Source organism: Lytechinus pictus, chromosome 18 (genome assembly GCF_037042905.1).
Source record: "Lytechinus pictus isolate F3 Inbred chromosome 18, Lp3.0, whole genome shotgun sequence".
NCBI classification, from domain to species: Eukaryota; Metazoa; Echinodermata; class Echinoidea; order Temnopleuroida; family Toxopneustidae; genus Lytechinus; species Lytechinus pictus.
Window position 1 is genome coordinate 11,111,241 of NC_087262.1, and position 26,748 is coordinate 11,137,988.

Below are 26,748 nucleotides of genomic sequence, written 5' to 3' on the forward strand. Positions count from 1 at the left end.
TTATCGAGTCGTCATGGCGAGATGCGTTATCTTGCCAAACCGACTTTTTTATAGTTGTATGTTGTCATGGCGACCTACGTTTTCTCGACTTATTAATTATATCGGTAGTATTTTCAATTATAATTAAAGCTTCCCGTTTTTCCCCAAACTAAATTTGACAAGACCAAAAGTAATTACAATGACAAATACTCTACAATGCATCATTCATGTGTCATTGCAAAATAATTATAAGAGAATAACCAAAATGAGAAGTATATAAAACATCCCAACTCTCGAAGAAAATTGTATCATCTCGTGATTTTACAAGAGTCATTCAACATGGTCAACTTAAAATCTTGATTATAAAAAAATATATTCACTTGTTTTTAATATTCTCATTTTTTGTTATTTAATATCATGTCCCTTTTTTGATATGTTATCTCAATATTTATGACTATTTTCTAATATCCATGAATGATTGTTTATCCTCAAGTAGGTGCATTAAAAATAATGAAAAAAAAAATAGTTTTCGAGATAATACAATATCAGACAGGAAACTGTGCAGGATATTCCAGTTAACCAATTTATGACCAATTGGTTTTCTTGAGTGGGTCGGTATGTCAATAAAACTCATAATATTTAACCTCGTTTTCTCTCTCTGTCTTTGTCTTTCCATGCAGATCTACAATAAAATCACTGACTGGATGTTTAGGCAGGAAGTTTGAGGTAGGACAGAGTCCAAAGTCCCTGTCTGAGGTAACAGAGTCCATACACTTCAAGAGACTGAAGAAGCGTCTTTTATGGCCAGCAGATGAAGCGGTGACAAAGTATCCAACCCCAAAGAGGCACTTGAGATCGCTTCCAGTGATTTCTATTTCATATTGACATTCTTCTATCGCTGTTTATCTTGTTTATGGATTTATTGAACTCAACGATCAAACGTTATTGATGTAAAGATACTCGGAAACAAAATGGATACATGACTTCGGGATCGCAGACCACTATCTCGATATCTCTCAATCAGATTCTGACAACCTTTGTACCGATATAGATAACAATCGATCACACTTGTCGTTTGCAAGGATCAGGGTGTGAATTTACGTACGGACGAAGCACGTGGAGTAACAATAAGCGTTGCCACGCAACGCGCCAATAAAACTCTGACAGGTGGACTCCGATCGCGATACTGATTATGATAAGATTCGTTGCGCACGCACCGTGTTGATAGCTGCGAGCAATCACCCGTATCTTTTGCGTGCAGTGGCGTGTGTGATCTTTTTTTTACCCCTTGTGTGCGCGCGTCAACGATATCATCATGCCTTTTTCGTTTCGAATCGGTAAAGACGGCAAAGCCGATCAGACTGCTAATCAACCGTCGGAAGAAGCAAACGAAATGGGAAATGGCGCGGGCCTGCATAGTAAGCAGGCGCGCTCGGACGCGGGAGGCGGAGGCGGCGGGGGCAATGGCGCCGCACCGCACAAGAACAACACGGGTTCGAATCTCAACCACAAGCCCACCCCGGGCACCCAGGAGGTGACGAAGCTCGAGGTCCGGGTCCACGAGCTCCAGCTCCAGCTCAAGGAGTGCCATGAGGAGCTTGCGATACGGAAGGCCATGGTGGAGGAGCGGGATGATGAACTCGAGAGAGTCAGGGAGGAGGTTAATAAACTCAGGGCTGTGCTCAGCCAGAAGAATACAGGAGTTATTGACGGGTCTGGGGGTAAGAAACTCGCCGTTTTATTGGAGAATAAGAGGAACAAGAAACAGGGTGTGTCCGGTGAAAGCGGGGGTATGCAGACCAGCGTTCAGGTACAAGATACAGAACTTAAGAGACACCCGAAAGATTCCACGTAAGTTTTATACCTTTTTCATGTTTTGTTATTTTTATATATCATAACATTTTTAACTCTTGTTCAGCTATACATTATGCAATGATACTTGCTCAATAATGTTTTTGTTTCGGTTTATTGTTATTTATTATGTTTATTTTACTGTGTGGTATGTTTCTTTCTTAGGAGTGGATGTTATAGAATGAAATCTCGCTTGAGTATCTAAATTACCTAGTTTGATGTTTGTTTACTGTATTACTGTTCTTTGTGCTCTTGATTGGTAGTAAACTGGGTATCATGGAAGAACAAAACTTTGGTGATGATTATTATGTGAGAACCTGAAATAATGATAAATGATCATCCTATATGCATGATGAGTTGAAGAGATGAAAAATGTAACTTTTTATTATATATTTGTGGAAGCGTCGTGGTGTAGCGGTTCTGACTCTCGCCTTGTAATCAGAGGGTCATGTGTTCGAATCCCAACGTGGTCTAGCCGGGGTCTAGCATCCTTTGGCAAGGCATTAATCTACATTCTGCCACTCTCCACCCAGGTGTTAAATGGGTACCCGGTAGGATGCGAAAGCCTATGTAGTATGCATAGCAATTGAGCCGGATCTCTGGAATGCTCCCCAGGGAGTGGAGACGGTGCAGACATTGTATGCGGGCATGCAATGATCCGATAACCGGGGTAATATCTGTAAAGTGCTTAGAGACGACGCGTCGTTCCGATTTATTCGGCGATGTATATAAGCGGAATATTATTATTATTGCTTTTGACCTTTTCTTGTGAGACGAATAATTAGAAATACTTGTACTTGGTAACGAATTATCCGTAAAACTACAAGTATGTAAACGTTGGTAATATGTTTGGTATTATATTTCTTAGAGGTCCAATTCCTCATAACAGCCCTGTTACTTTAATAATTCAAAAACGTAAACATCAATTGAAGTTAATTGAAAAACGAAAACAAAATTGATCGATTTGTTGCCGGCAGACGTAGTGCAAAATGTGATATAACATAACTTGTTAAATCATTGCCGAAAATCCACCATCGTGATGTGAAAAACCTTTTGTTACCGATTACTAAAATTACTTTATTGATATATTATTTTGTATCATATTAATCTATGGAAGTTAAAGTATCGGAATAAAAACCGATGGTCTATTTACCGTTTGAAATCCTACACTAAGTATCATTTATGTTGGCCATTGCAATAGCTTTATCGAAATAATGAAAAGTGATCCCTTCACTGACATTTAAAATATTATACAATAAAACAGATGAACTATCAGTTGCAGGCCATGAAATAAAATATAACTTTACTGATCATGGAAATTGCTTTATTGAAATATCAGTTCTGGTCTGTGACATTAATGGAAATCGTAGAATCAGTACTAGTGGCTTATCAATCGCATTATGCGAAGCGCAATGAATGGCTTATTTCCGTGCGACCTTTTAGGACGCTTTTGAATTCGAAAGAAATGACTTGTATTGGAGGTTTATGATGTATATTGAAATGTACATGGGCGTCTGTAGCAACGAGCATATATATCAGTATGTCTCCTCTCATCAGATCTAGACAAGAGTGAGGTATTGTAGATATTGGAGAGATGTCTTTTATGATGAGGTATAAGGTTTAAAAAGGTGAGAAAATGGAAAGTATATGCAAGATAGAGATATAGGGACATGAGAAGGACAGGGCTATAATGAATGAGCCATTTTTCATTCTTGTCTGATTCATAAAAAATATCTATACAAAGCGGCATTAATTTGGGAGATTTGACTTTCAAGGATAGACATAAAATAACAAAGGAGTGAAATAGGCAAAGTGCAGATGATGTCATCATATAGGTCATAGCAATGGAAAACACGTGAATTAGACAATTATTAAAGCTACTTTTTATTACAAATTGTCAAAATTTCTACATAATAGTTTGTACAAATCCTTCCTTTCCAATCCTAAAATGACCACTCCCCCCTAAAAAAAAAACCTCTCATAAAAAAATGGTCGCTTTGCCTCCTTGTTTTCTTATGTTTTGAAAGATTTCCCGCTGGGTGTTTCCCCTCCGGGGAGGGGGGGGGGGGGCACATGCGTAAGTGACCTTGATACACAGTTTTATGATATTATCCACACTATCTTTATATATTTGAATAAAAGGCCTATATTTAAGTAGGGTTACTGATGTACCAATTCATCCAAGGGGCGTAGATAAATTTGAATCATTTGGAAAAAAATACATTGTTTTGAATTCTACTAAATGATCAATCAACAGCTCAACACATCGTATACCCTAATAATATCTATAATGAATATATTCCCTCAAGCAGTACGAGTATATATCAATGCATTACACAAGATAAACCATAAACCATGATGCGTGCACTAAATAATGTCCCATATAAAGAAAATGAATAACAGGGTCCCCTTCTTTTATAAAGTAATTACACTATACCTTTACTGATTGATACTTGTGTTTAGCAAAACAAGATTGCGTAATACCTGCAATAATAGTTTATACATACACTATTACCGAATAGATCTGTTGGTTTACGATCAATAAACCAATGCATATCGTCATACTGATGCATATATACCTGTATGTATATATAAAAATCTAATTTCAATATGTTCATGGCATATATAATAATAATAATGATAATAATAATGATAATAATACTAATAATGATGATAATAATAATAATAATAATTGTACATTTACATTGCGCAGTTTTTATATGTATATACTCAACTGCGCATTGCAATAATATTATTATTATATACTCACATACATATATATTTATTTATTCCATATAGAATATAGTATACAAAACTATTCACACGAAACTATTTTGAATGCCTGAGGAGCAATATATCAATTGGATACATTATTGTATTTCTGTTATTGTTTTTGAATTAACAATGGCATATGAAAACATTACCTTCAATGACAAAAATATCGTATGTAAAGATAGATAAATTTATGTATGATTATTGATCGTAGTTGATAATGTACATTTATCCGCTTGTTGTATGAGTCGTCATAAATACTCTTGTGCAGTTTTTGCCAAATTTATTTTCCCCTTGAATCGAGCGTATGCACTACATAAAGACTATCTTATTGCTATAGCAGAATTTGAGGACGGAGTGTCACATCTGTTAGATACAGACTGAGGTTTTGAATCACACATTTTTCTTAATGTTTAGAACTCGATGGAAAAGCAGCAAAACATCGTCACCTAACTCATCTTGTAATCAGTAGAGTTAACTGTTCAGAACTTGCTTATCATAGGACTCTGTGAATATGCACTGCTAATTAGCCGATCGATGCAGCCTTTTATGGACTTATATTCGCTGTTTTCCCTCCACAAGTTACCTTCCGCGCCTCTGAAAATAGGTACAGGTAGTCTCAAGCGATGTGTTAAATATTGTAACGGGCGGAAAATGTTTAAGACGACGATGACATATTCTTCAAGCGTGAATCCGAAAACCGCATTGATTTGAGGGAGTCGTAATGAGTGACATTTTTTTATGCACAACTAACAACTAATATACAGTAAGAAACAAGAGAAAAAAAGAAATATGAAATATGTAAGAAATATATTTTAAACATTAAATGGCAGATTATATCAATCAATATATATAAAACAATGAATTCTATACAAACAGTTGATAAAAAATTATATCAAACGGTCAGTAATAACTTTTATCTATCAGTGAATGGCTATTTATATCACTGTATCAAAGTAATAAATGGTAACTTATATCAAACAGTGCATGGTAACTTATATGAAATAAGCTAACGACAACTTTCAATATACCAAATCATATATCAATCAATGAATGGTTAATAATATAATTCTAAATGAAAACGTTCATCTAACACTAAATAGCAACTTATATCTATCAATAAATGTTGATTAATATCCAACAGTTAGTGGCAACTTATAACAAACAGTGAATGATTAACTTATATCAAATAGTGGATGGTAAATACATGAAAAAAAAAGGAATTATAAATATGTCGAGCAGTAGGTAAAGAATCAATACAGTACATTTATTCGATTATTTAGATTACACAAAACAATGATATTTTAAAGCTTGTACACTGTAAGAACTGCGGTGTTAAAACTGACACCAGTTGGTGTTAATAGAGGACCACACCGTGAGGTGTTAAAATTACACCCTAGAGATTAAAAATAACACCAAAGCGTGTAAATGTAACAACCAAAGGTGTTGTAATGACACCTATAGGTGTAAAACTAACACCACAAATTCAACACCGGTGTAAAATAACTGGTGTGGTCCTCTATGTACACCGGTTAACACCACAGTTTTTGCTGTGTACAGTGAAATCTGACTGCAGTGGTCACCCAAGGGAAGCCCCAATATGGCCTTTATGGACAGGTTCGTATACACACAATCTGCCTCCATGTGAATCTGTTTTAGTGGTCACTTTAGACAGGTTCTTATACACACGATCTTCCTTTGGAATCGGTTTTAGTGGTCACCATAGGCAGGTGGCTGCTATAGACAGGTTCTTATACACACAATCTTCTTTCATGTGAATCGGTTTTAGTGATCACTATAGGCAAGTGGCTGCTATAGACAGGTTATTATACACACAATCTTCTTTCATGTGAATCGGTTTTAGTGATCACTATAGGCAAGTGGCTGCTATAGACAGGTTCTTATACACACAATCTTCCATGGGAATCGGTTTTAGATAGGCAAGTGGCTGCTATAGACAGGTTCTTATACACATAATCCGCATGCAAGGGAATCAGTTTAGTGGTTACTATGTACGTAGGTGAATGCTATAGAGAGATGACCACTAACACAGCCTGACAGGTTGGACTATATCAAACACTAAACGATACCTTATATTGAATACAGAATTATCATCATGTGGAAAACAGTAAAATGGTGATTATAATGTGTAATTTGGATCGTTACGATATCATATCTGACACTTAATTTAATAGTTATTGAGATAATTGGTGAAATAAGTAACACATACTATATACTTTGGATATTGTAGAGCTTTTCGGTTAATAAATTTGTCTCAAACGCAATGATATTTTAAGCACATGTATATATCTTACCCGGATATCTTAATGGTGATAATGCTTTCTTGTACACAATTATGACAAACTAACTTTCTCTGAGGTAATTCATGTATTTTCAGGTTATAACTGGTTCTTTTATAATTTGATTATAGTCGAACAAAAATGAGCAACAATTTCGTGACTCTAGCAGTGTTTGGGTTGTTGGATGATTCACGAAAATTATCAGAAAATTCTAAGAAAACGGTAAAATATCAGACCATTGCAAAGCCGCAGAAATTCCGCACGAAACAAACAGAAACATGTAAATATCAGAACTATTTAACACTTGAGCCATGACGTCATAATTTTCTAATCAAATTATGAGGTGACCAACGTTGTAAAATATGCACTAAATACGAGAAAAGACAAACAACGATAGTATAAGTATTACATGGGTCAGCGATAAGCAAGGTATTTCTTCTCCCCTCGCTATTTGCATATGTCGTGTGATTTTAGTCGGTGGGATATATTAATTTCCGTTCATTGTCTAAAAGTCAGCTGAAAAATCAATTTTTTATGTCACAAAGGAAATATAAACGATGGACAATCCATGAATCCAACATGTGTTAGTAATATATAAACACACGATCATTTGCAGGGATAGCCTGAACTTCTTTCGGGGGGGGGGGCGTGCAAATTGGAACATATAGGGTGCTCTCTGCTGAACATAATTGTAATATTAAATGGGCCACTTTATCAGAAGGTAGGAAGGACATCTTTAAAAGGAGAAAGGGCATTATAATAATGATAAATAAATGATAATAATGATGATAAACTGGTTATTTATCAGGCGCTTTATGTACATAACTAAGCGCTTACATATTTATCATGCATAAGTAAATAATTATGTTGCATATAATAGGAATAGGGCACTTGCCAACATTCAAAGAGGTATTTTGGGAGTGCTTAAACATCGGGGGTCACTTTGCCGGCTTATTTTCAATTGCCAATCCGCCCAATTACCAACTCGTCCATTATCAATTGGTCTACCATCAGTTCGTTCATTATCTACATGGTCCTATTTGCCATTTCGTCCACTCACCATTTCGTCTAATATAACCATTTCGTCCAATAGCCATTTAGTCCATATACCATTTGATCTACTTTGACCAAGTGTTAATTGGGCGAAATGAATGAAAAGATAATGAGTATTAGACCGACTGGTTATGAGACGAAATGGTAATAGACGAACTGGTGATTAGATGAAGTGATTATTAGACCGAATGGTTGTTAGGCGAATTTGTTGATGGATGGAATGGCATAAGACAAAATAAAGGTAGACCGTGTGAAGTGCGGAAGAGCCGAGTTAGCAACAGACGAATTGGCGATTTACTTGCCCGTCAGGGAAAACGTGATAATTAATATAAGCTTATATTTTTTCTCTCACAATATATCAGCAAAGTAAGTTCAACCATTATTCAGGAAGGGGTCCTTATACACATACTAATATTTTTTTACTAGTATAAAAGTTGCAGGTACGCAGTTCTATCATTCCTTTTCATCACGTTTAATGTTACAAATGTGTTTTCTCTTTTGTTAAGGGTTTTCTAGAGCATTTGATGCGCTTCCTTGAAGGACCCGGGTCTGATATCGATTTTCCTCCTGGCATGCAACCTTATACTTTATTATCTTTCATGTAAAAGGCTTGAATTGAAATAATTTGATCGAGGGGGGGGGGGGCATCATGGGCATGCCTTGGAGTATGGTCGCGTCACGTTTTTCGCCACATCACTTCGCTATAAAAGAATACAGGGACGTGCCTCCCGTCCGTTCACATCCGTTTTGTCCAGTCCAGAAAAAAGTTGTTTGTATGGGTGAGTGTGATAGTCCTCGTATAAAGGAGAGCGAGACGGTTTATTTCCAATTGGTCTAATGCAAATTCGTCCAATTACCATTTCGTCTAATAACCAGTTGGTCCTATAGCCATTTAGTCCATAAACAATTTGGTATAATTGGATAAGTGTTAATTTGGCGAAATTAATTAAAAGAAAATGGTTATTACACCGACTAGTTATTAGACGAAATGGTCATAGACAAACTGGTGATTAGACGAAGTGATGATTGGACCAAATGGTTATTGGACCAAATGGTTGTTAGACGAAAATATTGATTGGCGGAATGGCATTAGACTAAATGAATTAAGGTATACCATGTGATGAGTGGATGAGTTGGCAATAGACGAATTGGCAGTTTACCTGTTTTAGCACTTCACCATTCGTTTCATGATCGTTGACAAAAATTGTAGAAAAATGTCAAGATTTGAGTAAATATGATACGAGTAGATTACCCGATTCCTGTGGCACCAGTAATGAACAAAATACTGGGGTCAGCTTTCAGTCAAATTGTCTAATTGTTGGAAATTGATCAAATTGATTATAATGTAGTAGTAGTGTTAGTTGTAGGCTAGCCAGTTAAAATCGTATTTGAAATATTTTGTTGGAAATCGACCAACTGTCACCTAGTCATGGTAGTGAAAGTAGTCGTAGCAGCAGTAGTAGTAATAATAGTGGAAGTAGTTGTCGTATGGGTAGGGAGAGTAGTAGTATGAGTATTATTATTATTATCGTTATTATCATTATTATTATTATTATTATTATTAATTATTATTATCATTGTTATAAACTATTATTAATACTACTGATATTGATAGTAATAATAACGATAGTGATAAAGATAATGAAAATCATAATGATGGTAACATTGATAATCATAATACAGAATACTGAACAAGAACATTTTGCAGTTTGTTGGTACCGAGTATCGAACCTTGCACCTCTCGTTCCCGCACAGTATAACCACTTGACCTGACATGCACCGTTTGCAAATGACGAGCCTTCAACTCTCTTTATTATATTAAAGAATTTGTTTACTCTGTTTAATCACTGTCACCTTACTACGCTCGCTTACAACTCACTCATTCTAATTAGGGTGTCGACATTAAAGACTCTCGTGCATGACCAACGCAGTGACAGCTTGAACAGGGGATGATAAATGTCACGTAAGGTCTAATGATGATGAAGTTTTGCTCTATTTATGCCCTTTCATATATAGAGAGAGTTTCCGTACAAGAAGCGCCAAGTCCAATTCTGATAGGAACTGAATTATGATAATTCTTAACTCTACTAAATATGACATGCTCAATCTAATATGATGATGAAGTCTTACTCTATTAATGCCCTTCCATATAGGTAGAGAGTTTCCTTCCCAACGGCGCTAAATCCAATTATGACAAAACGGAGTTATGCTAATCCTTGACTCTGATATTATAATGATGATAAACTTTTGCTATATTATAGCTTGGGAGTTTCCTCCCGAAAGGCACTAAATCTAATTATGATAAAAACTGAGTTATGGCTATTCTTCACTCTAATAAATATGACATGTTCAGTCTAATGATGATGAAGTTTTGTTCTATTAATGTTCTTCAATAATAGCAAGAGAGGCTGCTCTCAAACGGCGCTAAATCCGATTCTGGTAAAAAACCGAGTTATGATACACATTAATGTGTGGTATACATTTGGGCAATGGTTTTGGACTGAGAATATCATACAATCAGTTTGAATCGAATTTTCAGATAGCTGAGATGGGTTTTAAATAGAGTTTCCCGGGACTGGCTAAACTCTTGGACTACTTAAATAGTGGTTTTGACCTCTAGATAAAATATATGCAATGGCCATTAGAAGATACCTCCTTTGTTTGAGCAATTTATGCGGCTCCATGCATAAATCGAAATCTACGAAAGTACATTGTTCATGATTATGAATATGGCGCACACCCCATGAAAGATGAGAATTAGTCCGCCAACATTGGGTAAATATTTAGTCTTGCAATATTTCCTATACGTCACGATAATTGTCGGCATAATAAGCACAAAAAGGAAGTCATTACTGGGGACAGAGTGAACTTAAATACACACAGGGGGGGGGGGGGTAGCCAGTGTATTTATCATAAGGAAATGACATCCTCATTAATAGCGAAGAGGTTTACGCAACAATATCATGGCCATGCGCATAGGTTAACCCCTAACATACCGAGGGAATATTACACAAATGTGTGAACAACATCCTGCAATTTCAGATTAAACATTCTGTCACCATCAGCTCGGTCGCTTCGTTCTCTCGTGCATTATGCTTTCGAATATGATTTGCCAACAAAATACTGCGTATATCCTTAAAAATAGGGGAGGTATTGGGTGTCCATTTTACTTTTCTAGGAAAAGGGTATATTCTGCCTATTACTTCGTATTTTTGTGTTGTGTCACGTGACCATATTAAAGTAGTGGTAACCATTTATTATCATTCATTTAAACAGACATCGACCATTGTTTTTTTTTGTCGAGACAAAGCTTTAAGATCCTATATAGGCAAATTTGCGTTTTCAATGCCTAAATTTTAAAATCAATTAATTTAAGATCGATAAAATCTCGATTGATAATCTGATTAACCAATTTTGAAGACTCTGAATATTGAGTTTCTGTCATCACCACCCATTCTGCGTCGTATGATATGCCTACAATCGCTCCACAGAGATCTGATCTGGTGTGTTTTATTCATTGAAACAGCGATAATGGATCAACCTAAAACAATGGATCGTTAAGACGGACTTCTAGGTGAAGTATGTGCCCGTGCATACCGACTTGAATAATTCGAAATGCGAGCCTTTTAAAATGTCACGGACCCCCTTTAATCAAATGTAGAATTGACATCTGCTAGATTTATTCGAGTATTACAGGATCCGCCGCACCGAGTATGCGTTTTCTGATGTATACGAGGTCTTATGGTTGTTCTGAAAATACACCATGTTGAAATACATGATTATATTTACTTAGTGCGGTATTTTTTTTTTGGTTTTAGATGATTTTGAGAATAATAGAGACGATAGTAATGATGAGGAAGAAGATAAAGGAGATGGTGAATATATGGTGATGATAGTGGCGATGATGGTAATGGTGGGTGTAGTGATGATGATGATGGTGATGGTGATGATGATGATGTTGGTGGTGGTGTCGGTATGATGTTGATGGTGATGATGATGATGATGATAATGATGGTGATGATGATGGTGATGATGATGGTGATGATGATGGTGATGATAATGATGATGTTGATGATGACGATGATGGTGATGATGATGGTGATAGTGATGATGATGATGGTGATTGCTGTTGTGGTGAAGATGTTAATGATGATGATGATTATGGTGATGGATGGTGATGGTGATAATGATGATGATGATGATGTTGATGATGGTGATGATGATGACGGTGATGATGATGATGATGATGATGATGATGATGATGATGATGGTGATTGCTGTGGTGGTGAAGAAGTTAATGGTGGTGATGTTGGTGGTGGTGGTAGCGGTGTGATGGTGATGATGATGTTGATGATGGTGATGATGATGACGGTGATGATGATGGTGATGATGATGATGGTGATGATGATGATGATAGTGATGATGATGATGATAGTGATTGCTGTGGTGGTGAAGATGTTAATGGTGGTGATGATGATGTTGCTGGTAGCGGTGTGATGGTGATGATGGTGATGGTGTGGTTTTGATGATGTTGATGGTGGTAATGATGATGGTGGTGGTGGTGATGGTGATGATGATGGTTGTGATGATGATAAAGTGAGTTCTTTTTAATGTATTATCAATAATCATGTCTAACGAGCGCCATGGGAATAGAAAACATACGCATTCTCGACGGATAATGAGAGCGGTATATATATATTTTTTTTTTCTTGTCTACTATTTTCATTTTTGTATGTGTGTTAATTAACACGTTTGCGAGCGTGTTGGGGGAAATGGGATTATTGCATAATGAACCGTGGAGACGTCACTGAAGCGTTGTTCACATAATATAAGAAAAACGTATATCCGGTTTACAACTACTGTGTCTACCATCGAATTATTTACGTGAAATTTGGTTGAAGGCTATTTTTCATCATTATACAGTGTGTCCACCCTAGAGAACTCGTACTTAACTGTGTTCATCATGTTTGTAAATATTTGTACGAAATTCATGAAATTCCAAAAAGAGAAAGAGGAGAATATAAACCAAGGGAATTATAAAACCAGAGGCTTGGTAGTATAACTCATTGATATACCCCATCATTCAATCAGGCATTTTCAATTTAAAGCCCCTTTTCGCTTGTTTTTCCTTCTTGCCGTACAACATACCCGTGCACCGCCCGGTCTGGCTCTTCTTTTTTTCTTCATTTTCCACAGTTATTCCTTTTCACACCATGTTTGGAATAAGATGCATATACATTATACGGCGGAGTGTAATATACCTCGAGCGATGCGAAGCATTTCAATTGAATTTCAATGATTGCATGCATAAGTGTATGACTATTTGCCAACGCTGCGCACAATCATGTATATGATAAACCTTGTGTACAACTGCCAAGTACTGGAATGATCTAAATCCTTTTAAACACTGGCAGTTCGACTTAACATGATAGTCAACAACAAAGTGCTCCTCAAAAAGAAGAACAAAAACTCTCCAGTCATACGGTAAAAGGATATCGATTCCTTTCCGAGGAGCTCGGGTATTTAGGGGAAAATGCTTATAGTCAAAGGACGGGAAAATCGATTTTGCTTTTAAGTATAGCGGGAAAGTGGATAATAATAAATCGTAATTCTCAAAACGTCATGATCCGCTCAGGTGAAATTGATAGTACTTGTCGTAATTTATTGGAAAATAAACAATGAAATAAACAAAGGGGAGGTGGGAATAGGAATGGCTTCGACCGGGAACAATTTTCAGTTTTTACAAAAACTAACTGTTGCTCATTTAAAAGCCAGAGTCGAAATCGAAATCAAGTGTCGACAGGGGATGATTATGTAGAAGATTGACAAAAGAAAGAATACAGAAAATGGTGTGCGGCATTATCCAGAAGATAATTCGGTGAGTGGTGTTGTGTACGTAATGGTTTTAGCTATTCTTAAATCTTTCAAACATAATTGCAGGAAAGTGTACAAATTGCAATTCCGGATTTAAATCAAACTGATATGGAAATCGCTGGCAATTTTATTATTATAATTTCAAAGATAACATAAATGAACTTAATTTAAAATAGAAAGAAGTAAATCGTAATTGTACCTACGTAATAAAAACATAGACAGGTAATAAGATGACACTTGGTTTTGCATCGTATTTTACCCTCTTAAGAAGGTGATTGATGTAGGAGTATATCAATTGCATTTTATGCGGGTATTATAGATTTACAAGGCCTGGGCAACTCCTATTTAAACTCTTCTTACTTATTTCTTATTTTCGTTCATTTTCAAGAACTCCCCAAACAAACTAACTTGCGCATGTGCTTGAATAGTGTGGGGTATGACGGTGTGTGTGTGTGTGTGTGGTTGTGGGTGTGTAACATAGAGATATATAAATTAGTTGGACGATAACTTGTTGGGATTGGTCGACGGTATGGTAGTAAATTCATTTTGTATGATTATCTTGACGACACGACAAAAAAGTAGACAGGTGATAAGATGACACTTGGTTTTGCATCGTATTTTACCCTCTTAAGAAAATGATTGGTATAAGAGTATCTCAATTGCATTTTATGCGGGTTTTATAGATTTACAAGGCCTTGGCAACTCCTATTTAAACTCTTCTTACTTATTTCATATTTCGTTCATTTTAAAAAACTCCCCAAACAAACTACCTTGCGCATGTGCTTGAATAGTGTGAGGTATGACGGTGTGCGTGTGTGTGTGTTGTTGTTGCTGTTGTTGGTGTGTAACATAGAGATACATGTTTATGAATTAGCATATCTATCTCTGTGGTAATGGTTAGGCGTTGGACGCTAACTTATGGGGATCCATTCGATCAACGGTACGGTAGTAAATTCGTTTTGTATTTTGTATATCTTAACGACACGACCATTATTAAAGTCTGCATGCCTGATGAGGAAATATGAATTTGAATTTTTAGAACTTTAGGTAGTTTAGGACCGGGTTTAGGAATCTTAGGAATTTCAGGAAAGCGGTAAAGAACCTGTCTGTAAGTCATTTTCATGTCATTCTTTCGAATGAATTGAGAATGCCGCGGAGTTACGCCTGCGAGATGTCACAGGTACGAAATCTCGAACATTGTTCTTCAGAAGGAATTGACGTGTTCGTACGAATCAAAGGGCGTTAGTACAAATTCTATGGGAAAGTTGGCTCCTACTTCTAGTTTTGACAAATTTCAGAGGGAGATTCGTACGAACATTTCCTTATGCGTCTGTAGCTTATCAAGCGATCTTCCCTTTTAACGTCAACCGCACACTAATTAAGCACCATGCTACACTATTATAAAAAATGGATGAATTGCCATCCCCATTCTAGGGAAAGGATACATTTTGGAAACAACATCGCCCCACCATCTCATTTGACTCCCCACCTTATAGATCGCCATATCGTCAACACATATACCTGTAGTTAAATAATGTCTTACACACTTAAAGTGATATTGTCGGGTATATTTGGGTATGATAGTACGATTTTTGTGTAAAATGAGTCTCTTATTTTCCATTCCATGTGCTGCCTCCTGTGTGACATTGTGCAAAATCTGCTTGCATTGAGAATCTATATCGTAACAGAGCGTAGTAGTTTGCACAATAAGTCATAATCAGATTAAGCGCGCTAAAAACGGTGAGCTCTATTGGTGCCGGCCGAAATGAGAGACATTAATGTAGAAAAGAAATTAACAAAACTAACCAAAACAACCTTACACTGTCGATGCTTTGCAAAGCACAAATCATGTAAATAAATATCTTCTGCTTTTTGTTGGTTAGATTTTCTTTTTCATTTTAATTTCCTCAATTTGCCTAGTTGTACATATGGTGAATATGATTTGCGGTTATTATAAAGCCGTTGTTTCCCGCCAATTTGTTTACTTTTGTCTATATTACATTACAGCACATTCTCCATAACAATGAATTCTCTAGTGCCTGAACATAATTATACTCATAGTAATGTTTGAGAAAATAATTTAAAAATAGTGCAATCGATTGCATTCATCTCATAAATTTGCAAATCAACAACTCAGTTTAGCCAATCTTTTTATACTTGTACTTAATAATTCATACACTCTAAAAAAGGTTTACCCAATATTGGGTAAAATGAGAACATGCATGTTGGTTGGGTAAAAAGATAACAAATATTTTTAAAATTTTACGCGATGTTGCGTTGAAATTTACCCTAAAAACATGCATTTAACCCATTGCGGGGTAAAAAAACCCAATGTTGAGTAAAAGTTTACTCGGTGCTTTTAGAGTGTACTTATATACGGTTTCATGAAGTAGATATGCAATTAATTGTTGATTTACAATTAATTGCAAGGCTGATGAATATCATTGATTGTTGGACTTAAAAAAATAATTGTGATTGATCGGAAATAGTCGTTCAAAAACATTAGAATAACTTAGTTCACGGTAAAGTAGTGAATATATCTTACATAATACAACACTTGTTTTATATCTACTCTAGATCGATAAGCATGATAACAGCGAGTATAACATCAAGCCCGTGTACGTTATATGTATCAGAGTGTGTTAGTTACCAAATAGAGTCAGCGATGACTTGATTAAGTATTTTAGAGTGCGGATGGCATTGAGATAGTCCAGGGATATTCACAAACAGTAACTGTTAATGAGACTTTAATCAGCATTTACCTACATGTATTTGTAATTGCGTTTGTATAATGCATCATTGTGTCAATATAGAACGAACGCAACTTTACTCTTACTGTCACCAGATAGTGTGCATTCTGTTTTGATGAAATGTACACAGAAATACGAAGGTGAGATGTGAATGCAAATAGAGATATCAGAATAGAAAATGTAACATAAATAGAATGAAGAACATATAACAAGAAATGTTGAGACAAAGAAGTGTCAAGCCGGCCAAATAGAAATGTGTGAAACCGAAAATGTAAAACTGTAAAACAGAGGAAAGGGAGAGGGAGGGAGAGATTATACGTAAAGCTTTTCTGAAACCGTAGACGTTTTCAAGGAAATCCCGGAGAGATTTTTCAACCTCATTCGTTCACTTTTTATCATACAGAAAATACCGCATCACCGTATGAATAAGTAGCAACCGATACCGCAAAGTGCCTACATATTTATAAGTTGCGGACTCCTGTCAAAGACGTTCTATTATTCACCTTGTCATCTTCTATTCCCCGATATTCTTCAAAGAATAGCCTTTGATTCTAGTTTTTAAAAAATGAATTTCAGAGAGAGAGTTCGACAGAATTTACATAATACGTTAGAAACGCTTACCAACTTTGTTTCACGTTGATTTGACTGTATAAAATATTGAGCTGCACCTGGGATGTATTGTAGAGATGCAGTCCGAAAGAAAATCATTATTTAGTGTTTTAAAATATTTCTAAAAGTTTAGAAGTGACTAGCAATACCTTCCCGATTTTATTCAATGTACTACATGTGTCACAATAAGACTCCCCAGGAAAAAATTAATGATTTTTCAGTCACAGATTATTTGCAATAATCATGAATACATTTGCTCACTCATGTGCATACAGCGCGTATAACCACTCAGAGTATGCCATACATTTATTTGTTTATTTTATATTCTATTTTAATTTGTTTATTTGAACCAGTCGACGCAAACTTTTAGTGTACTTTGACCTTAAAAAAATATCAATCAATACTTCTAGATCTATATGATATGATAATTTTTCTTTTTTTAGGGCAGCTACACGAATTTCAAAACAACTCGACTAAAATAAAAAATCCCTTAGAAATATATTGCATTTGCCTGAAAATCTTTGTTTTTTAAGTCAGTGGTACGCAAGGTTGGATTTGAGAATTTCAATAGGATTAGATGACTCTCTGCTTTATACTGTATTGTGAGATTCTAGAATGATATACATGTAATATTGTTTTTTCGTCATGCGTTATGACTCTAATTTTGATAATTCATTTTTGTTTCTCATTTGCCATTGCCATGAATTTTCAATTCATTAAGGCTCCTTGTTTGCGTTATCTTTGTGATAATCAATGTAATGCTCACGCGCGTTTGCAACGTGCTTCACTCAATAGCGGCGGCAACACTACGTAGACGCTTTCTGGAACGTAGAGAATCTATTGTCAAAATCCCTTCATGACAAAGCAGCCTTTGTCGAAAATCGGTTAATCAAAAAAGCAATGTCGTCCTACACTCTAGACAAACGACGTATTTGCATTTTTTTCAGCTCCGATACTTAGCGCAATCTGCTGTCACCGTTCACCAATTTTCGACACAGACCTCTAAGCTGTTCATCGTCGTTTTCCAATGGATCTACTGTTGTACAATCCGTCCCAATTGTAATTGCAAAAACCCGCTATTGAAGTTAAGGGGCTGTTGTCATTATTATCGTTATTATTTATTATTGTTATTGTTATTAATATTATTTTTATTATTATTATTATTGTTGTTATTAGCATTATTATTGTCTTTATTGTTACTTCTATTGCATTTATCATTATCATAACCATCATCATCATTTTTATTATCATTATCATTAATATTGTGGGTTTTTTGGGGGGGTGGTGCTAGTGCTCCTGCTACTTCTACTACTATTATTCAATGTAATATAGTGTTTCCTCTATGAACATACAATTATTTTACGGAATGATAATTATAGTTTTATTAAGAATTTCAGTAATTTTCAAGGTAACCATTATTTCAATCAATATCACTTAGTGGAAATGCGAACTTAAATACGGTAAAGTTAGTCAAGACAGCGATAAAAAGCAAGAACGTGACCAACCAATGCCAACAGTCAAACAAAAAACAAACGTTAACATTGCAACTTCTTTAAAATACATTCACTGTTTGTACACATCACTTGTTGAATTTATGACAAGACCCCATACATCGCGAACGTCTTGGCGAGTCATAATAATACGCATAAGATGACAAATCCACTACGTATTTGCACTCATGGTTTGTAAATTGGAACATGCTTTTTGATAACGAAATGAACACTTACACTCAGTGCGTACTATAACCACCCTCTCGGCGCATCCTCTTCTTCTTAATGAGACACACTCCTCCCGTTGCCTAGCAACCGCATCCACCGTTGATGACAGTGTCAATAGCGGCATCATAGCCACGTTGTACCCCTTAGCAACGGTAGAGCGTGGTTATTAAAGCATAAAGGGTTAATGTCATCCATTTAGGCGCTGTCACACTGTGCCGTGTTTAGATAATGTCCGCCTCGGTCTAAATATTCACTTTATAGACGATGTTTGATGGGTCGAATTTTAACGTTGAAATGTCTAAAATTCAAAATGGCAAGTGTCAACTGTCAGTGTCGTCATGAGTCTGTGAACTAGCCGCAGAGCAATTGTTTTAGAAAAGTCAAACCATGAATACGTTTTCGTTTTGAGGACGCTGTCGTTAGATGACAGAGGCGTATTAATGAGCCAAACATTTGAGGGGGCTCAACATAGCGTTTGGGGCAAAATATAAAACAGAAAAAAAGTCGCAACCGAGCGAAAAAAAACTTCTTGAAGGAAATCAAATTTTGTGATAGGCTATGAGCTGATAACAGTAATAATGGTAATAATCATATTGGAGTAATCTCTTCGAAACATCATCCCTTCTCCTTGTTTTCATTGTCAATTTTTTTTTCTGTCTTGGTCGTGACAATTTTGGAGGTCCAGTGCCCCCAAGCCCTCAATCTATATACGCCAGTGGTTAGATGTATGGCATTGTGTGACAGGGCCTATGTATTTGTCGACAGCCATGTACAATGTACGAGCGCAATCCCGACTGATCAGCTATCAAATAAATAAACGCCTACAGCCGGAATGTAAAGCAATGATCATATAAGTTCGATGATTGACTTACATGCCAAATGATTGAGTTGATAAATAGTTTGAGCGGTCTTGCAAAAGTGCATGAATATCATCGCAAAACGTGTGATGATTTTTGATATGATGATTTATTCGAAAATGGTGGAGAGGAGGGGGGGGGGGGGTTGGGTGCTACAGTACCACGTGATCGGTGTGAATATTGTTCTGCCTTGTTCTTTTATGTACTTGTTGTTTGTTTATTTTTTTTGTCTAACGTGTTTGAATGTCTGCTGATGAATGGTTTAACACGGTCACAATGTCCCAAACTCTTCAGGTTTTTCAATCGTGCTTATAGATATTAAATCAAATCTATTTACCATTTTCTTCTTAATCATACAGTGCTAAGCAGCTGATACGAGATGCGATCGTCCTCAATGACTTCACAAAGAATTTCGACATCTCCCAGACCCGTGAAATAGTGGATTGCATGTTCCCGATCAGTTATAAGAAGGGAGAGATAGTCATCAATGAGGGCGACACAGGGGCTCATTTCTACGTTGGGGCAGGTGAGTCGGAAGAAATAAAATTTTGAATTTAGATGTTAATATGGATTACGTAAATCTTGAACTGAACTGAATTGATTTGAATTAATTGAATTATTATCACTATTTTGATGTGTTAGGTATCTATTTATTCAAATGTGTTTATTTCCTATTATTAAATGTTTATTATTTTGTTTATTCATTTGTTTTTTTTACTTATCTATTTTATTTTCATTCATTTCATTATTAATCCATTCATGTATTTTTTTTCATTTCTTGTTGAACTATTTACTTGGTTATTTATTCACATTTTATTTGCTAATCAATTATCATTTGCAAACATCGTAATTACGACTATTCTATTTTGTTCTGTCGGAAATGGCAATAAATGAATTTGAACCTGATTTGAATTTGACTTATTCATGTATTTTTTAAAATCCATTTAATCATTAATTTACGTATTCATTTGTGTATAATCATATAAATCTATTTATTCGTTTGCTTGTTTTGATTCTCTCGTAATTATTATTCAGTTAATTGATACATTTGCTAATTAATTAATTAATAGATTTATACTCATTAATTTACCTTTTTATTAATTTATTTTATTTTCAATTATTTTTATCATGATAAAACACACAAAGAACTTGTTTTGATGAGTTTGTTGTTCACAAGTAAACGTAAAAGATCGCAAGAATTTGTTCTATGATAAATTATATTTATCATAGATCTATGTTTTGGGCAATATAACCTTGCACATATACGGGTGTTGTCGTGGGCAACGTTGGGGGCAGTATCTTACTATTGATTATTTTTCAAGGATACATGATGATCACGCGTTGATTTCTTAGGATAGCGATTGTCTGAAATCATTGATCGAAAATGGACAAAGACCATTATTTAAATGGTCTTATAACCTATTTGGTACAAGGACACTTTCAGACTTTCGCAAAATCAAACACAATAAGTAACCAAAAATAGGAAATTTGCAAACGAGTGACAGTGCATTTAACCTATTATAACATCCATCATACCGTACATTTTACATAGGCCACTTCCCAAAGGGCTGATAGTTCATCTATCTTATGACACCCATCCTGTATTGTATATTTCACACCAATACCTACGTTCGATCATATGGGTAAAATATTGAATAACTTGAATATTAAGGAAAATGTTTAATTTCGGTTGCTGTACAAACGAATATTGGATAGGCTGTATAGTAGGAAACTAGGAACGCAATTTAGAAAGGGGTGCAACAAAAGCTGTAGAAAAAAGGAAATGGAGAGAAGTTGAAAAAGAAAAGAGAGGGTCGAGCAAGAAAGAAATATGTGTGAGGGTGTGTGTGTGTGGGGGGGGTGAGAGAAATATAGATATATATAAAGAGAGAGAGAGATAAGGAGAGGGGGAGAGAGAGTGAGAGAATAAAGAGAGAAAACTTTATGAACAATGTACTCATGATAGTAAGGATTCACAACTAATTTTTGGTAATTGTTGATGGCGGGGAAAATCAAGTGGAATATGAAAAAGGATATTTACACGATCCTCCTTCAGTCCAAACATATTCCCAGTCACGGAAAAACAGGATACAAATAAGTACTTGCTTTGAGGAAAGACTACCTGTTCAGCGCCCCTCCCGTTTTATTTATTTGCAATCTTAAGTGGAACCCGAGTAATATAGTTCGTGGTTTCTACCTCGAAAAAAATATTCATTATTTTCTCCGCAAGGAAGCTTGCACTGGCCTACTTTTGAGTGACGTGTTTGCAATTTTCTTTGAAAAATGATTTAAAAAAATACAGCCAAACGAAATATGAGCAAAGTTGAATGAAAGGCTCTGAAGATTTTGATTATTGTTTCTACGACTCCCCAATGTATGCTTTCCTCTAACTGTTTAATGAATAAATTATTTTGACGGCTTGTAGTGTATTTATTTGATATACATTTAGTTCCAGTGGCAATAATAATATGTGGGGGTGTTGGCAAAACAAAAACAATTACAAGCACCCCCCCCCAAATATAATTAAGGGGTAATATCACTCATGAAGAGCGTTTTCTGTTAAAAGAAATAACACAAGTACCCCACCCCCCAAAAAAATAAATAAGTGGGTGTTGGGTGGTTGGTAAGGCCTGTTCGACCCTGATGCGCGTTGGGAGGGAGAATGAGAGGGAGGGGGGAGTATTCAACGTCATTTATCAAATTCCAAAACGTCAAGAAAAGATACCAAATAACACTATCACTCTGACAACAGCGATTACTTGGAGTCAACAGTAATGACTTAACCCTTCATCCAAGATCGCATTCCGTCACTTCAATCAAACATGTATGCCTCTTCTACTTCTTGCACTCAACTTGTCATACAGACTGCACAATAAATTGATGTTTTTCGAAAGAGTTGGAAGAGTTAAGTGTATTTACTTAGCCCCCCTTAACGTCAATGATAAAGAGATTCATTGCCTTCATTAGTGTGACAAAGTCAACACACTAATTACCGTCCACCGTTTGCACTCAGCGTGCCATAAACTAATCACACAAAGCACCAATGTCACCTTTAAAACAATGTATCATAGTCCAGACTACATTAAATAATTTTGTTGCAAGCTTCTATCGAATACCAAGTTTTATTCTAGTTCTTCAGTTATTTGCGTCATAGATAAAAATGGTAAAGCATTCACTGATTAATGCATTTTATACTGATATTGTATACTTAATTCTTATGCTGCTATTTAAAAAAAAAACATTTCAGTGAAGGATAAGTCAACTTAAGTAAACTGAGGGTATATTCACTATAAACTCCCGGAGAAGAAAACAGTGGCAATATAGTATTTTGATAGAGAGGGGTAGGGGAGGGGGCTGATCTAAAGTTGACATTACTTTTCCACAGTTGAATGACAGGTGTATTATAGCACCATTGCACAGCCGATACCTCTCAATTTAACATTATATTTCTTTTCTGTCCACCCTTTTTTGCCTCTCCCCCTTTCTCATCCTTTTATCAATTTTATCCTGATTTTCCCTCAATCTGATAAATTCTCGCGTTCTTACAACTTCTTGAAAAATCGGGAGGAGGATGGGGGGAGGTGCTGCTGTCTGTATTACCCGTACATATACATTTTCTGCTTATGGAGAGAAAATAAATGAGACACAGAGAGATAAAGACAGAGAGAGAGGGGGAGAGTTACAGAATAAAAGAAATTCGAACAATTAAGTGTGTGTGAGAGAGGGGGAGATAGAGAGAGGGGGTGGAAGGAAGATAAGACAAGAGAGAGAGGGGAAGAGAAGGGTGAGGGAGAGGAGCTGGTGAGAGAGTAAGGAAGGAAATTGAAATGCGGTGGGGGCGAGATCAACTTGAAGAGAGGCGTATCAGTTTCTTTGGGGATAAGTACCATGGAATATTGCAGAATAGAAAAAAGAAATAATACCACGTGCCACTATCTTTGTTAGATGTGAAAGTAACCTTGTGGGATGTAGCAATAATATGCATTCACACTATGTCAGGAGAGTCCCCCATTGTATAAATTAATTGTACAAATCAATTGAGATTAATGTCGAACGTTTTTACTAATAGCACGACATTCCCTTTCATTATTTTAGGACACTTTTAACTGAAGGATTCATTATCACTAATTGATAGACGAGTTGACAACAGGCACTAAATAAATGTCTGGAGAGAGAGAAGAGAGATAGAGGGGGAGAGAAAGAGAGAGAGAGAGAGAGAGATGCAATAGAAGGAGGTGAGGACGACTCGTTATCAATTCGAATTTTAATCGAATTAGTGATTACAACAGGAAATTTAAAGTTGGAGGGGGGGGGGGAGTGGAAGGCAAATATTTTTTTGGGTAAGGGCGGATACTCTTACAACTTTTTTGTTATTTTTTTCAAAATAAATAAAATAACAAACATGCTGCCTACGCCTCCTTGGTTCGGCCACTGTCTAGACTGTCTATTTGTTTGAACATGTTGGATATGTACATACTTTTTGGCTCCAACTGCTACTTATGACTGTTGTAAGTTTGTTTGACCGGAAGGCTTATTGTGGTTGGACATAAAATATTCATGAAGTAAATCCATATTTGTTTTCCTTTTGAATAATAACTGATGCCATGCAAAAAATGAAACATGATAGTTTTGGACGTACCTTTTTGGGGCCTCTAAGGGGAGATATCACTGTATTCGCCCAATAATATTTGTTCGAACGCCCCCGCAATACCACACTGGCTCCTTCTTCAAATGAAATTAAACCAACTTATAGTAAGTATGTTGACTGGCGTTTAGATGGGGGTGCTTCTCGGGTACATAACCCCACCCCTGTCATCAACATCTTAACCATCATCATCAGCATCATCATCATCATCATCATCATCATTATCATCATCATCACCATCATCATCATCATCATCATCCTAATTATCATCACCATCATAATTATCATTATCATCAGCAGCATCATAATCTTCATCATCATCATCATTATCGTCATCATAATTATAATAAGCATCATCACCATCATCATCAATCATCATCATCATCCCCATTATCTTCATCATTATCATCATCATCACCATCATCATCATCACCTTCATCATCATTATCACCACCACCATTATCATCTCCGTCTCGATCATCATCATCATCACCACCACCACCACCAACAGCCTTCCACCACAGCTACCATTCCCATCATCATCTTAGCCATCATCATCATCATCATCATCATCATCTTCATCATCGTCATCATCGTCAATAAAGTTATTTTTGTTTATCTTTTCTTTCAGTGGGTACCCTCCAGGTCAGTCAGGGGGATCGTATCCTCGCCACCATGGGTCCAGGAAAGGTCTTCGGTGAGCTGGCCATCCTCTATAACTGCACAAGAACTGCCACAGTCACAGGTAAGGCATGCTACACAAGTCCCACCCCCAAACATACACGACTCTAAGGTTAACTTCCGATTGGTCTACGTCCACTTCGTTTAATTTCTCTTGGTCTCTTCCCACATGGTCTAATCCTAGATGTTAACAACCAGTTCGTCTACTAACCATCATTTAGCCCATTTGCAATTATGTTTAATTTCCAGTTAGGCTTTTCCCATTTCGTCTAATGTCCAAATGGCCCGGATTCTGATGTCCAGTTTAACTTATGGGAAGCCAAAATATTTCAAAAATTGCTTTTAGGTTACAGTTTTCCTATCGTTATATGGCTCTTTTCTCATATTTTAATGATAAAAAGAATTATTTCAATAATTGTTCCCAGTCAGGTATGAATTATTGAGTGTAATTTGAACTAAATTAGCTGGCAAATTAAACTTGTACTTGGATAGCGATACCTGTCACAATTGGCTATCCATAGCTAAACAACACCTTTAGACCAGAGTATAAATTAAACCCGACTAGAGAATACGGACCAATGTGTGGTGCCCATGGGGTACTATCTGCAGATCTGAGAGAAGTAGACCAACTGCTTGTTGACCGAGTGAAAATCCATATAGGGTCCTTCTGTAGGTCCTCGTAAGGAAGAAATCCATAGATGATTTCTCCTCAGGGAGTGGAGATCGTGCAGTTCAAAGTTTAGTTCGAAATTGCATTAGAACGGTCGGGTATGCAATAAAGCGCATGGAACCTCACAGAAAAGAGATTTTGATCGATGTCCTATTTGCAATTGGATGGTTTTAAATGAATAAACGAAAAAAAAATTCTCAATAAAGAAATAGCTGATTTTATCGACGAATTTTGAAAACTCTTGAGATAGCGGCTCTTTCAGTGATCTTTTTTGCGTAAAAGCAATATTGTCCACAATAAACATCATCTGTAATGAACAGGTATACAAAAAAGTAATCGGAAGTGATAACGATCTTTAAACTGATGCGATCAAAAGTATGTATAAGTCCAATAATCCCCGTATGTCGTCGTGTTTGCCAATCCGCTTTGTTAATGCTTCCTGAACATTTTTATCCTGATTGCATCCGTGGTTTCACAACTCAAAAACCCTCAAAAGGAAGAGAGAAAAAAAAAATCCGATGTCCACTTTTCTCATGTTTCTTGTTTGACAAATCTTCAGCTTGATTTGAGATAATTGAAGTGAGAAAGTACGTTATTTTCTCTATTATTCCTGTCAATCTGTTTTATTTGATGAGTGTATAGCCATCGTCAAGCGGTGATTTAATCCTTCTTTTACTTTAAAAGCTGCACGCTGTTCATTCTTCATCTCGTTTGCCACCGCACTTTCCTCCCAACATCGGGGGAGGGGTTTCCATGGCAACGCATCCAGTGATGCAAATTGCTTGGAGCGACGGGAGCAGAAAATCGATAAGATTCTGCTCGAGCAGAGCCGAGATCGGTTGAGACGAGAAAAGAAAAAAAAAATTAAGATGAGATTCAAGATTAGCGAAACACTTGAAATAACCTCTCGGAGCGAGTTGAAAGAATGAAGTAAGTGCTAGCACAGGTAATGAATAGTAAAACAGCTTAATTGATTTTTTTATTAGTAG

General features: G+C 36.2%; 1 protein-coding gene across 10 annotated transcripts in view; it reads left to right on the plus strand.

Moving 5' to 3' along the window:
* The first annotated feature begins 657 nt into the window (after positions 1 to 657).
* The window catches only part of LOC129281775 (cGMP-dependent protein kinase 1-like), a 55,624-nt gene continuing 29,533 nt past the window's right edge, over positions 658 to 26,748 (plus strand). For 6 of the 10 annotated variants that reach the window (XM_064113054.1, XM_064113056.1, XM_064113055.1 and 3 more), the window contains exons 1-3: positions 658 to 1,830; positions 20,123 to 20,289; positions 25,040 to 25,153. In XM_064113054.1, the coding sequence (XP_063969124.1) occupies positions 1,295 to 1,830; positions 20,123 to 20,289; positions 25,040 to 25,153 (817 nt within the window). In that variant the 5' untranslated portion in view covers positions 658 to 1,294. Of the gene's footprint in view, positions 1,831 to 13,528; positions 13,834 to 20,122; positions 20,290 to 25,039; positions 25,154 to 26,748 lie in introns of those variants that run through there. The other 4 variants (XM_064113062.1, XM_064113061.1, XM_064113063.1 and 1 more) reach the window with 4 other exon arrangements.